This window comes from Leuciscus leuciscus, assembly GCF_965113295.1.
Source record: "Leuciscus leuciscus genome assembly, chromosome: 7".
Classification (NCBI taxonomy): domain Eukaryota; kingdom Metazoa; phylum Chordata; class Actinopteri; order Cypriniformes; family Leuciscidae; genus Leuciscus; species Leuciscus leuciscus.
In genome coordinates, this window is record NC_138731.1 from 448,825 (window position 1) to 464,020 (window position 15,196).

General features: G+C 40.4%; 1 protein-coding gene across 1 annotated transcript; it reads left to right on the forward strand.

Moving 5' to 3' along the window:
• Positions 1–7,841: 7,841 nt before the first annotated feature.
• LOC309502714 (uncharacterized protein) lies at positions 7,842–10,452 on the forward strand. The gene is made up of 2 exons (XM_082175210.1): positions 7,842–9,912; positions 10,108–10,452. Exon 1 carries the CDS (start codon positions 8,238–8,240, stop codon positions 9,168–9,170), a length of 933 nt encoding a protein of 310 aa, XP_082031336.1. The 5' UTR covers positions 7,842–8,237; the 3' UTR covers positions 9,171–9,912; positions 10,108–10,452.
• Positions 10,453–15,196: the final 4,744 nt, after the last annotated feature.

Here is a 15,196-nt window from a genome sequence, read left to right on the forward strand (position 1 = left end):
TCATTGACAATTTCAATCTTTTCTGGAGTCAACGACAACTGTTTCATCGTGGCCATCACCCAAACAAACTTGGTTCAAGAGTGTTAAAGGACAATATCTACTTCTCCCTAAATCATCCTTCTGCGGTTTGTGCCAATCCACTCAATCTGAACGGCACACACACACCTGGACACAGTATGAATGACCACGGGACTTCACTTCAGCAGCAAAATGGACATGATAACACCACTCCGCCACAACAACCTCTGCTCACGGACACAATCTCAGCTGAGCCCTGCACACAGAGCTCACCACAGACAGACATATCAGAACTGCTTGAAGATTCAGCACCCAAGGACGACTTCCTGGAAAACAGCCAGGGAAGCCAGGACAGCATATTACAGCCTCCTATAACACCAGAGCAACAGCCCCTTTCACCAGATACTTTCTCCCTCTCCCCTGCTACGCCACTACTGTGCTTCTCACAGAAAATGGAAGAACTGGTGCATGCTGGAACCAGACTATCCCACTCTTTTGCTGCAAGCCCCCAGATACCAACTAAAAAAAGACAGGCACCACTACCACCAAAGCCTGCGGGCCCAGCTCGCCCTCCCCCTCCTCCTGTGAGAGCTCTTCGGCCTCTGCCACAACGCCAGGGCCCACACCCTCCTCCTTCTGCTCGAGGTGAACCAAAAACAACTGATACCAGCTCTCAGTGATATGTGTCGGGTCCCCGTTTTGATAACAGTAACTTTCTCAAATGTTTACAAAACAAGCGGGAACCCAGTGTGCCTGTATCTTTCTCTATTGCTGTTCTATTACATGATAGAAAGTCTAAGGCCTTCAATAGCCGTACAGCAAAGCCAACTAATCTGGTGCCTATTCAAGCGGCAACATTCTAATCTGAAAAATGAAGCCTACCCGGAAGTGCGAAAAACTGCAATACATCGAAAATCCGCTAGGGGCAGGTCCCAAAAGGGAGCAAATGTCCATACACCCCCATGTTAAAATGTCAGTTTTCACAGTATAAATTCATGTTTTTACAGGTTGGTACCATGGACTTTTATTGTATTTTTCGATAGGTTCCGAGTGCCTGACAACTGTGAGGGGGGTGAATTTTTTTCTAACTCGTTAGTTTAGATCGTATTTAGATATAAAATGTATGACAAATAAGGGCGCGATTGACAGCTTGATTGACAGCTGACAACGAGCATAGGCTGCGCCGAGTGGAATTCCTGAAATTTGACGTCTCGGCCATGATCTGACACAACACATCATACCTGTAAGTTATCCTTTCTGAACATTTGTATTGAAATATGGCGCCGCCCATACCCCCCATAAACGGCCTCAAAACCGTTCTTCAGAAGTCTATGGGTGACGTCACAGACGCTTTGTCCATATTTTTTACAGTCTATGTGCCTATTACACGTCAAACTAATATTGCTGTGGGGAAAAGTAAGTCTGTTAAGTTAGCTCTTTTAAACATTCGCTCACTTAAAAATAAATCACTTCTAGTCAACGACTTAATAACCACAAACAACCTGGATTTTATGCTTCTAAATGAAACCTGGCTAGAAGACAGCTGCAGTGCAACAATCCTCAATGAAGCAGCCCCTCCTAACTTTACTTTTATGAGTGTCTGCAGAGCTGTTAAGAGAGGTGGGGGTCTAGCTGCTCTTTTTAAAGATATCTATCAATGTAAGCAAATATCATTTGGGAATTACTTGTCTTTCGAATATCTGGGTATTGTGTTAAAAGGTGCTCCACGCATTTTACTTTTCATTATTTACAGGCCTCCAAAATACTCTCCAGCCTTTGCTGAGGACTTTACAGAACTGTTATCAACAATTACCTCAGAGTTTGACTGTTTTGCCATTGCTGGAGATTTTAACATCCATATAGATAATGCAGAAAACAATATGGCAAAAGAAATCAAAACTGTTTTAAAAACTTTTGATCTGACTCAGCATGTACATGGACCCACACACAATCGTGGACACACTTTAGATTTACTTATCAGTAAGGGTCTAAACATCTCATCGATTGTTATTAAGGATGTAGCACTGTCTGATCATTTCTGTATTTTCTTTGATATATTGATCTCTCCTGCCACTGAAGCTAGATTTGTGTCTGTCAAGAAGAGATGCTTAAATGAGAACACTAGTGTCCTATTTATGAAGGCTATATCTTTAACACCAAGCATATCTGCAGACTCTGTTGATTTTCTCCTTGATTCTTTTAACTCAAAAGTTAAAGGTGTAATTGATGATATTGCTCCTGTGAAAGTCAGGAAGAAGAGTGGCAGACAAAAGGCACCTTGGAGAAACTCAACAGCAGTGCAAAATATGAAAAGACAATGCAGAAAAGCAGAGTGCATGTGGCGGAAGACAAAACTTGTAGTCCATTATAACATCTACAAAGACAGCCTTCATGCTTTCAATATGGAACTAGGCAAAGCTAGACAGACTTTCTTCTCAAATATTATAAACAGTAATTTAAACAACACACGCACTCTTTTTGCTACTGTAGAGAGACTGACAAACCCCCCAAGCCAGATTCCCAGTGAAATGCTCTCAGACAGCAAGTGCCGTGAGTTTGCTTCTTTCTTCTCTGAGAAAATCAATAATATCAGAAAGGTGATCAGCACATCCTTGACTTGCGCTGGGGTCAGACAGATCAAACCACCTGAGAAAGTAGTTACTATGTCTGATTTCAAAGAAATTGATGGCAAAATTTTGGAAGAAACCGTACAGCACCTTAAAACATCAACCTGCGCTCTTAACACACTTCCCACATCGTTTTTCAAAAGTGTGTTAAACAGTTTAGAAGCAGATCTTCTAGAAGTGGTAAATGCTTCACTTCTCTCTGGGAGTTTTCCAAACTCCCTAAAAACTGCAGTTGTCAAGCCCCTCCTGAAAAAGAGCAATCTGGATAAGACCATATTAAGCAACTATAGACCAATCTCAAATCTTCCTTTCATAGGTATTCATTTCCGGTGGAGAGAACGCTGGCATGTTTGGTTGCCGCTTCTCCACTCTGCAATTTTAATTGTTTTTTGTTTGTTTTTTGTTTAATTATTTATTATTATACGTTATTGTTGGATTCCTTCCTTTGGTCGTGCTACCACATTCCTGATTGGGATCGGACACACTCACGCTGTGCCTGGATTTTTCACTCGTGTGTGCTCACCGTGTTCCTGTGTAAACCGTGCTTCAGAAGATCTGTTTTATTACAACGCTTTGGATTTACTCGGACATTTTAGACTGGATCAAACCGTGTCCTGTGTAGCAGTGTCTGATTTTAGGTCCATCATAACGTCTTTGACCTTATTTTGACATTACTATGTGGATTCGTCTGCTATCTGCTGTCATCGGTATTTTGTCAGTGTCTGGGCTCTGTGGAGAGCGGATCCTCGAACACCCGGACCACGCTATGATAAGGTACTCTTTGCCTGAACTGCTTTCACAGAAACACCAGTTGGTGCTCAACATACGTGTTCGTGAAACTTTACGATCACTTCACCTTCTACGTCGGCCTAAATATGTTCATAGGGGTTCACAGCGGAATTTTAACATCACAGGGACTGACATTAAGGTCTTATGTTCCCGTCCCTTATGTACTGATATTAAACAAAACATCTCTCGTGGTGTTTGCCCTGCGAACTTATGCTATCCACAACAAGTGTCTACAACATACTCTGATAAAGTACGCCCTGATTCCATCAGGTTTGCCCATCTCAATGTACGTTCTTTAAACAAAAAGACTGATTTACTCTACGACATCATCTTGGACAAAAAACTTGATGTCTTCTGTATTTCTGAAACTTGGCACCAACAGAATGACTTTTTAAATCTCAATTTATGTACCCCACCGGGATATAGATATCTTGACAAATCCAGAGCAACTGGAAAAGGCGGTGGCCTTGCTGTTGTGTACAGTTCTGATGTCTCTGTTACTGAAATTGTTGTTCCTTCTGTTTTATCGTTTGAGAGTATTGTTTTTAAAATTAGCGGTGCTTCTCCTGTTTTGATCTTGTTTATTTATCGGCCACCGAAGCCTAACCCTCTGTTCTTTGATGAACTCACAGAGCTAATTGCATTTGTGAATCCCTTTTGTCCATCTATGATTCTTATTGGAGATATTAACATTCATGTTGATAATCCTAGTTGTAATCATACTGCTATTTTGATGGAGATTCTGGACTGTTTTAACCTGATACAACATGTAAAATTTCCAACTCATAGAAAAGGTCATACACTGGATTTAGTGTGCACAGCTGGTGCTGATATAAATCAGCTTGAAGGTAAAGATTTGTGTATTAGTGACCATAAGCTCTTGAGTTTTAACTTATCTGTTTCTCTGAAAAAATTACAAAAGAGGGTTATTAGTTTTAGAAATCTTAAAAATATTGATCTTAATCAATTTTCATGTATGATAAATGACAGTTCTGCAGGAAATACTGTTGATCATTATAATTCAATTTTATCATCAACTCTAGATGTGCTGGCCCCCAAGAAGGAACGTGTTGTTTCATTTTTGAAATCATCACCCTGGTTTACTACTGAGCTCAGGGCTCTTAAAGCAAAAAATAGGCAGTTGGAACGACAGTTTAAAAAATCAGGGCTCACTGTCCATAAACGTATGTATGATGAGCATTTGGTTCAGTACAGCGATGCCCTTAAAATATCAAGAACCGAATACTACTCTAAAATCATTAATGATGGTACTGCTAATCCAAATAAGATGTTTAAAGTAATTAACAAACTTCTTAAACCTTCTAATTCACTTATTTGTTCCACTGTGCAGCAGTGCAATACGTTTTTGAAATTCTTTGCTGAAAAAATTGATAATATTTATCAGTCTATTACTTGTGCCTCTCTGAGTGCCCCTTCTGAGATTCAGCCTTTAAATTGTCCGTCTACATGGTTTTCTAGTTTTAAAACGGTTACCATTGATTATATTTCCAAATTAATTATGACTATGAGTTCCACTACCTGCACCTTGGATCCTATTCCAACTCAGGTTCTCAAAGAGTGTCTGCCATCTATCAGTCCTCTCATTTTGAACATTGTTAATACTTCCATTACTACTGGACTTGTTCCTCAAGCCCTTAAGGTTGCTTCCATCACACCAGTTCTTAAAAAGCCTGGGTGTGATGTGTCTGATCTGTCTAATTATAGGCCAATATCGAATCTTCCTTTTTTGGCGAAGGTTTTGGAACGTGTTGTTGTGTCACAACTTCATTCTCACTTGTCCATGAACGATCTTTTAGAACCTTTTCAATCTGGGTTTCGTTCAGGACATAGTACTGAGACTGCCTTGGTCCGAGTTATGAACGATCTCCTCGTCTCTGCTGACTCTGGTGCCCTTACTATCCTGGTGCTCTTAGATTTGAGTGCAGCCTTCGACACGGTGTGTCACTCTATACTGCTTGAGAGACTCGAGACCTGGCTTGGTATTTCCGGTACAGTGCTGGAATGGTTTAAATCTTACCTGACTGATCGTACCCAGTTTGTTATTTTAGAAAATAATAAATCTAACGTTGGACAGGTGTGTCATGGTGTTCCTCAGGGGTCTGTCCTTGGCCCGATACTTTTTAATATTTACATGCTTCCCTTAGGGCAGATTATCAGAAAGCATGGTCTCGGGTTCCACTTCTATGCTGATGATACACAGATTTATATTAGCACAAAAACTAATATCAAAGGTGTATCAGCAACCCTTTCTGACTGTCTCCAGGAAATAAAATTATGGATGTACCAAAATTTTCTTAAATTAAATGGTACAAAGTCCGAGGTTCTTTTAGTTGGTACCCCTGCAGCTACCTGTAATGGTAAAAAATTGAATTTGGAGATTGAAAACAATGTACTGTCTGCATCACCACAAGTACGCAACCTTGGAGTAATTTTTGATTCTCACTTGACACTTGAAGCACATATCAAGAGCATTTCAAAATCGGCATTTTTCCATCTAAGGAATATTGCTAGGATTAGGTCCTTTCTTTCATTACCTGATGCAGAAAGGCTTGTCCATGCACTTGTGACCTCTAGGCTTGATTATTGTAATGCCCTTTATCTTGGGCTACCAGCAAAATCTATTAAGCGCCTGCAACATATACAGAATTCAGCTGCTCGTGTTCTTACACATACTCCTTTTCGTCAGCATATATCTGGGGTGCTTAGGAACCTGAATTGGCTTCCGGTCCATGACCGTATTGATTTTAAAACTCTTATCTTAACATATAAAGCTGTACATGGAATTGCACCATCATATATATGTGATTTAATTACGTTATATATGCCCTCTCGATCTCTCCGTTCTGCCAACTCTCTTCTACTTAAACAGCCTTCTTGCAGACTGAAAACGATGGGTCAAAGAGCTTTCTCTGTGTCCGCCCCCAGGTTGTGGAATGCACTTCCTTTAACTGTTAGGAATGCACCAACACTAACAAGTTTTAAGAAACAGTTAAAAACCCATCTTTTTAAGATGTCTGTGTCTTAATTGTTGACACTCGATGTATATTCTATTATACTTCTTATTGTTGTTTTTTAATGTATTTTTAATGTATTTACTTTTGTATTGTACTTGTAGCGCTTTGGGTACAAGAAAAGCGCAATATAAATAAAATGTATTATTATTATTATTATTATTATTATTATTATTGAAAAAGTTGTCTTCAATCAGCTGAACAAATTCTTATGCTCGAATGGATACTTTGACAATTTTCAATCTGGTTTCCGACCGCACCACAGCACAGAGACAGCGCTCATAAAGATAATAAACGATATTCGCTTAAATACTGACTCAGGCAAATTATCAGTGCTGGTACTACTCGACCTCAGTGCTGCATTTGACACTGTCGATCACAACATACTTCTGGACAGGCTGGAAAACTGGGTGGGGCTTTCTGGGATAGTCCTAAAATGGTTCAGATCATACTTAGATGGGAGAGGTTATTATGTGAGTATAGGAGACCATAAGTCTGAGTGGACATCCATGACATGCGGAGTCCCTCAAGGCTCAATTCTTGCGCCACTCCTGTTCAACCTGTATATGCTCCCAATGAGCCAAATAATGAGAAAGAACCAAATTGCTTACCACAGCTATGCAGACGACACACAGCTGTACTTAGCCCTATCGCCTAACGATTACAGCCCCATTGACTCCCTGTGCCAATGCATTGATGAAGTTAACAGTTGGATGTGTCAAAACTTTCTTCAGTTAAACAAAGACAAAACTGAAGTCATTGCGTTTGGAAACAAAGATGAAGTTCTCAAGGTGAACGCATACCTTCACTCTAGGGGTCAAACAACCAAAAATCAAGTCAGGAATCTTGGTGTGACACTAGAGTCAGAGCTTAGTTTCAGTAGTCATGTCAAAGCAATAACTAAATCAGCATACTATCATCTGAAAAATATTGCAAGAATTAGATGCTTTGTTTCCAGACAAGACTTAGAGAAACTTGTGCATGCTTTCATCACCAGCAGGGTGGATTATTGTAATGGACTCCTCACTGGCCTTCCCAAAAAGACCATAAGACAGTTGCAGCTCATACAGAACGCTGCCGCCAGGATTCTGAGCAGAACCAGAAAATATGAACATATCACACCAGTCCTCAGGTCTTTACACTGGCTCCCAGTTAAACTTAGGATTGATTTTAAAGTATTATTACTGGTATATAAATCATTCAATGGCCTAGGACCTCAATACATTGCAGATATGCTCACTGAATATAAACCCAACAGATCACTCAGATCATTAGGATCATATCAGCTAGAAATACCAAGGGTTCATTCTAAACATGGCGAGTCTGCTTTTAGCTATTATGCCAGCCACAGCTGGAACCAGCTTCCAGAGGAGATCAGATGTGCTCCTACTGTAGTCACATTCAAATCCAGACTCAAAACACTTCTGTTTAGCTATGCATTTACTGAATGAGCACTGTGCCAATGTTCGTCCGACTGTTTGTACTGTATTTTATTTTTTATTTTTCTAAACTGTTTTAATTATTCTTATTTCTTTTTATTATTTTAATTTCTTCTATGTAAAGCACTTTGAATTGCCATTGTGTATGAAATGTGCTATATAAATAAACTTGCCTTGCCTTGCCTTGATATCGCTACTTATATCCAACTTTCCGAACTACCGCTACTAGCCTTAGCCCGCTAGCATTACACGCGTGGCCGCGCCTATTGATCGTCTTTTTTACACCTGTATCACTTAAAGCTATAATTCGCCATTATAGCACATCTGCTATAATGGCGAATATATCGGATGTGTGTCTAACGTTACCTTTGAGTGCAGGTGAGGACACGTTCGAGCTGCATTCTGTGCAGCTAGAGTTGGACTCGGTGGAAAAGCAGATCCGCGACCTACTAGAGAGACAAGCCGAGCTGCGAGATCGGCGATCAGCGCTTGAAACATCACGCGCTGATGCTCACAAGTCAGTGGTTAGTAACCTTTTGACTCCGACCTCGTCAACTCCGTGTGTTTCTCTGCACAGGACGCGAGCAACCAGGACGCGATCATCCCTGGTTTCATTCACTCCGGCACCGACACAACACAACGGACCCTGGGTGATTCCACAGCGGAAGACGCGAGCCAGGACCAGAGCAAGGACCTCTCCGCCCCTCCCGGCTTTCGAGATCTCCACCCGGAACCGCTTCTCCCCTCTTCGCGAGACGGGACGCGACGCTGTGATCATCGGCACTTCCATCGTCCGGCATGTACACGCTACCTCAGGTAAAGGTAAGGTGCGCACTCACTGCTTTCCTGGTGCTCGTGTTCTCGATGTGGCTGCGCAGGTCCCCGAGATCCTGAATGGTGACGAGCGCATCGGAGCTGTCGTGCTGCACGCGGGAACGAACGACATCAGGCTGCGGCAGACAGAGGTTCTGAAGAAGGACTACAGGAGCCTGATCGAGACGGTACGCAGCACATCGCCTGAAACAACGATCATCGTGTCTGGACCGCTTCCCACGTACCGACTAGGACATGAAAGGTTCAGTAGATTATTTGCTCTAAATGAATGGTTAATGTCATGGTGTAACGAACAGAGACTGCTCTTTGTAAATAATTGGAATCTGTTCTGGGAGCGACCTAGGCTCTTCCGTGCTGATGGACTTCACCCCAGCAGAATCGGAGCGGCTCTTCTGTCGGACAACATCTCCAAGGTGTTGCACACCATATGACTAGTAAGTCAAAGTCCAAATCACACTCTTTGCTGTCCAAACTTAATTGATATAAGTACCAATGTAGAACATTATATTGAAACTGTGTCTATTCCTCGTTTAGTGAGGTCAAACATTAAATCTACTGTAGGATCTAGGAAAAATCTAATTGTAATTAAACCAGAAAATCTCAATATTAGTGAACAAAAACAATGTATAAAGCTGGGTCTTCTAAACATTAGATCGCTCACACCTAAGGCAGTTATTGTAAATGAAATGGTCACAGATAATAGTTTCGATGTACTTTGCCTTACTGAAACCTGGCTTAAACCAAATGATTATTTCGGTATTAATGAGTCTACTCCTCCTGGATACTGTTATAAACATGAGCCCCGTCTGATTGGTCGTGGCGGCGGTGTTGCAACAATCTATAAAGACATTCTTAATGTTACTCAAAAAACAGGTCACAGGTTTAATTCGTTTGAAGTACTTGTACTAAATGTTACACTCTTAGATGAAAGAAATAAATCCCTATTATCTCTAGCCTTGGCTACCGTATATAGACCGCCTGGGCCTTACGCTGATTTCCTAAAAGAGTTTGCAGATTTTCTATCAGACCTATTAGTCAATGTCGATAAAGCATTTGGAGATTTGTTGAGAATTGTTGGAGATTTTAACATACACGTAGACAATCCAAATGATGCGTTAGGGGCTGCGTTTACAGATTTATTAAACTCCTTTGGGGTCAAGCAAAACGTTACTGGTCCCACTCATCGTCTTAATCATACGCTAGATTTAATTATATCACATGGAACCAATCCAAGCGATATAGATATTATACCGCAAAGTGATGATGTCACTGATCATTACATGGTAACTTGCATAATACGTACTGCTGAAATTTGTCATGTTGCGCTGCGTTATCGACCAGGCAGAACAATCCTTCCAATCACTATAGATAGATTCTCAAATAGCTTACCTGATCTATCTCAGCTGCTCAGTGAACCCAAACAAACGGATGAACTAGAGGAAATGACTAGCACTATGAGCACCATTTTCTCTAGTACATTAGACATCGTTGCACCAATTAGATTAAAAAAGGTTAGAGAGAAAACTAAAGCGCCATGGTATAACAGTGCTACGCATGTTATCAAGAGAGAAACTCGAAATTTAGAGCGTAAATGGAAACAAACTAATTTAGAGGTCTTTAGAATCGCGTGGAAAGACAGTATGTCACGTTATAAAAAGGCCCTAAAAGCAGCCAGGGCTGAGCATCTCCACAAACTAATAGAAAATAACCAAAGTAATCCAAGGTTTTTATTTAACACCGTGGCTAGACCGTTACAGTTCAGTAGTAATGATTTCATGAACTTCTTCACTGAGAAAATAGAAAGCATCAGAAACACAATTGTAAATGTACAATCTTTAATGGTGTCTTATGATTCAGCCTCAATTATCGCCCCTCAAGAACAACTACACCGCTTTACAACTATAGGACAGGAAGAGCTAAATAAACTTATCATTGCATCTAAACCAACAACATGTTTATTAGACCCAATACCCACTAAACTACTGAAAGAAGTGTTACCTGTAGTGGAAGAGCCTCTTCTCAATATTATTAACTCGTCTTTATCTTTAGGTCATGTTCCAAGAACATTTAAACTGGCAGTTATAAAACCTCTCATTAAGAAACCACAATTAGATCATAATAACCTAGCAAATTATAGACCCATTTCAAACCTACCATTTATGTCTAAAATACTAGAAAAAGTTGTGTCCGCTCAATTGTGCTCTTTCTTGCAAGAAAATGATATCTATGAAAAATTTCAGTCAGGATTCAGACCGCATCATAGTGCAACATATGAAAAGACAATGCAGAAAAGCAGAGCGCATGTGGCGGAAGACAAAACTTGTAGTCCATTATAACATCTACAAAGACAGCCTTCATGCTTTCAATATGGAACTAGGCAAAGCTAGACAGACTTTCTTCTCAAATATTATAAACAGTAATTTAAACAACACACGCACTCTTTTTGCTACTGTAGAGAGACTGACAAACCCCCCAAGCCAGATTCCTAGTGAAATGCTCTCAAACAGCAAGTGCAGTGAGTTTGCTTCTTTCTTCTCTGAGAAAATCAATAATATCAGAAAGGTGATCAGCACATCCTTGACTTGCGCTGGGGTCAGACAGATCAAACCACCTGAGAAAGTAGTTACTATGTCTGATTTCAAAGAAATTGATGGCAAAATTTTGGAAGAAACCGTACAGCACCTTAAAACATCAACATGCGCTCTTGACACACTTCCCACATCTTTTTTTCTCCTGTTCAACCTGTATATGCTCCCAATGAGCCAAATAATGAGAAAGAACCAAATTGCTTACCACAGCTATGCAGACGACACACAGCTGTACTTAGCCCTATCGCCTAACGATTACAGCCCCATTGACTCCTTGTGCCGATGCATTGACGAAGTCAACAGTTGGATGTGTCAAAACTTTCTTCAGTTAAACAAAGACAAAACTGAAGTCATTGCGTTTGGAAACAAAGATGAAGTTCTCAAGGTGAACGCATACCTTCACTCTAGGGGTCAAACAACCAAAAATCTAGTCAGGAATCTTGGTGTGACACTAGAGTCAGAGCTTAGTTTCAGTAGTCATGTCAAAGCAATAACTAAATCAGCATACTATCATCTGAAAAATATTGCAAGAATTAGATGCTTTGTTTCCAGACAAGACTTAGAGAAACTTGTGCATGCTTTCATCACCAGCAGGGTGGATTATTGTAATGGACTCCTCACTGGCCTTCCCAAAAAGACTATAAGACAGTTGCAGCTCATACAGAACGCTGCCGCTAGGATTCTGAGCAGAACCAGAAAATATGAACATATCACACCAGTCCTCAGGTCTTTACACTGGCTCCCAGTTAAACTTAGGATTGATTTTAAAGTATTATTACTGGTATATAAATCATTCAATGGCCTAGGACCTCAATACATTGCAGATATGCTCACTGAATATAAACCCAACAGATCACTCAGATCATTAGGATCATATCAGCTTGAAATACCAAGGGTTCACTCTAAGCATGGCGAGTCTGCTTTTAGCTATTATGCCAGCCGCAGCTGGAACCAGCTTCCAGAGGAGATCAGATGTGCTCCTACTGTAGTCACATTCAAATCCAGACTCAAAACACATCTGTTTAACTATGCATTTACTGAATGAGCACTGTGCCAATGTTCGTCCGACTGTTTGTACTGTATTTTATTTTTTATTTTTCTAAACTGTTTTAATTATTCTTATTTCTTTTAATTATTTTAATTTCTTCTATGTAAAGCACTTTGAATTGCCATTGTGTATGAAATGTGCTATATAAATAAACTTGCCTTGCCTTGCATCATAGCACTGAAACTGCGCTCGTTAAAATCACAAATGATTTACTTTTAGCTTCTGACCAAGGCTGTATCTCAATGCTAGTTTTACTTGATCTTAGTGCTGCGTTCGATACTATAGATCACAAAATACTCTTAGATCGACTACAAAACTACACTGGTGTTCATGGACAGGCATTAAGCTGGTTTAGATCGTACTTATCAGACCGCTACCATTTTGTCTGTTTAAATCGAAGATAACGTCAGTAAACTATGGAGTGCCGCAGGGATCTGTATTAGGCCCTCTGCTATTCTCAATATACATGCTGCCGCTTGGTAATATTATAAGAAAACATGGAATTAATTTCCACTGTTATGCTGATGACACTCAATTATATATTTCATCACGACCGGATGAAAACAATAAATTATCTAAATTGACAGAGTGTGTTAAAGATATAAAATACTGGATGACTTACAATGCTTACAATTGTCATTGAGGAGATATTTGTATAATTTACCTATTACTCCTTTCACATTTTCACCCTTATATGCTTCAATACAAATCTGGGTCAGTTTAGAAAAAGTTCTATTATTAGGGCTTTTGATCTCGTCCCAAAAAAATGGCGTACTTGTAGATACCTATAAAAGTCCTGTCGATTGAGGTCGAAGTTCTGACAAAGATTCTTAAAATGATCCAAATCCCCATTAGATATAATTTTACAAATGGCGGTAATGTCGTGAGAGATCCAAGTCTTATATCTGTGATCATGACGAGCTGGAGCAGATTGTGGATCATAGGCTGGCCAACCCAATACCTTTACCTCTCTATGGAGCGTGAAGCGTCTAACCACCTTCTTCCATAGTTTAACAGAATGACCCACACATTGATTCTGTATTAGATATAGATCTTTCACCTGATCTACACAGTCCAGGGCCGACTGTATTGGAGTGTCCATCAAAGAAAATTCTATGTCCTTCCACTTTGCTTTATAGTTTGGACAGAACCACAGTACTTAACTGTGCCGCCAGCTGATAATCCCTCAAGCACGGTAATGGCATATCTCCCCTCTCTCTTGGAGATTGCAGGGCAGCATATCATGTGCGGGGTCTTCTGTTGCTCCATATAAATCTAGAGATGTGTTTATCCCATTCTCTAAACTGTTTCCGAGGGATCTCAGTTGGCAGCGCTGTAAATAGATATAATACTTTGGGTAAAATCTTAATCTTAATAGATATTACCCTGCTGCCCATATCCAGAGGAAGCAAAGGCCATCTGTCCAAATCTTTATTGATTTTCCTATTTAATAGGTTGTAATTTAGAGTGTATAAAGAGGACAAATCCTTCGGTAGATATATCCCACCCAAGATACTGAATATATGATAAGTTCCAATTAAAATTATACATATTTGCCAGTTCTTGTGTGGGAACCAAATTTGTCAAAGCCTGAGTCTTATGAATGTGCCTGAGTCAAAATGTACACACATCTTTGTCAGCGAGGTTTGAAAACAAACCTTTTTATCCAGAAGCGCTCTCTAAATTGGGGCATACGTCCTTTCTTTTTTGTTGCACCTCAGGGGCGTAGTCATGATCAAAGAGCACTCTCTTTTCTTCCACCAGAATTTTCTTCTTCAGTGCTGTGTGCAGGATGTTCTCTTTCATTGTAAACTGTAGAAACTGGACCACGATCGAAATCTGAAAGTTCCTTTTTCATTTCTGATTCCCAGTCACCCATGCTTTGGGTCATGGCTTCGCTCACTACTTTGCGAATAGAAGTGAGCGAGGCCGTCGACTTCCTCAACGTCGCCATCTTGCCTTGAGCCGACTCCACTAGCGTGGGCTCTCTGCCCCTTTTCTATTTCTTTCTCTTTCACTCCTCTAACCCCTGACCTCATTTTCTTGTTTTTGTCCCCATTTATTTCGCTATAGTTTGTCCTTGTTTTAGAAAACGAACGTACTTGAATTTCTGGGATTATATTTGGCCGATATCAGAGCTTTGTCTTGTGCTGCCATTCTGTATGATGTGCCACCGGAAGCCCTCTGCTGAGATCTTGAGACATTTGACGTCTTCTTTTATCTTCAGTTGGTTTCATCTAAGGCTGTGGCCGAAGAAAGTTGTAGTTCTACCAGAAAGACTCGGAAGGCGAGATGATATCACAATGACATTTATTAATTAATAGACCAGAAAATGAAAACAAAAATATTGGATGGTAAAGTTCTTTGGCGCAGGCCCCGTCTGTAGTTCACATTCGGAGGGTAGCGGACCCTGCATATCTTGCCTGAAGATGAAGGCAGGGGTTAGGGTTAGAGTGAGTTAGGATGAGAGACCCCCGGGGAGGTGTGGACAGGGACCATCCTGGTGGTGCTGGGGAGGATGGAGGGGAATGTTTGCGTTATCATCTGCAAACTCAAACATGTGCAAGTAACAATCTTTTATACTCCAATTATTAGATAGTGATTGAATAGACCAGAAAGTAATAAGTGACGTAACATTTAAGTCTTCCTGGCAGAACTTGTCTTGTGTTCTTATTTCTCTTTCTTTCAGTGCTTGTTCACAGCAGGTGTTTGAATGATTGAGAGAATGTTTCAGGAACTTCACACTAACCTTTAAATAACATTCTATTAACATTCAATTAACATTCAGGAAACTGGGCATTTTTATGCTCTTGGAATGTTA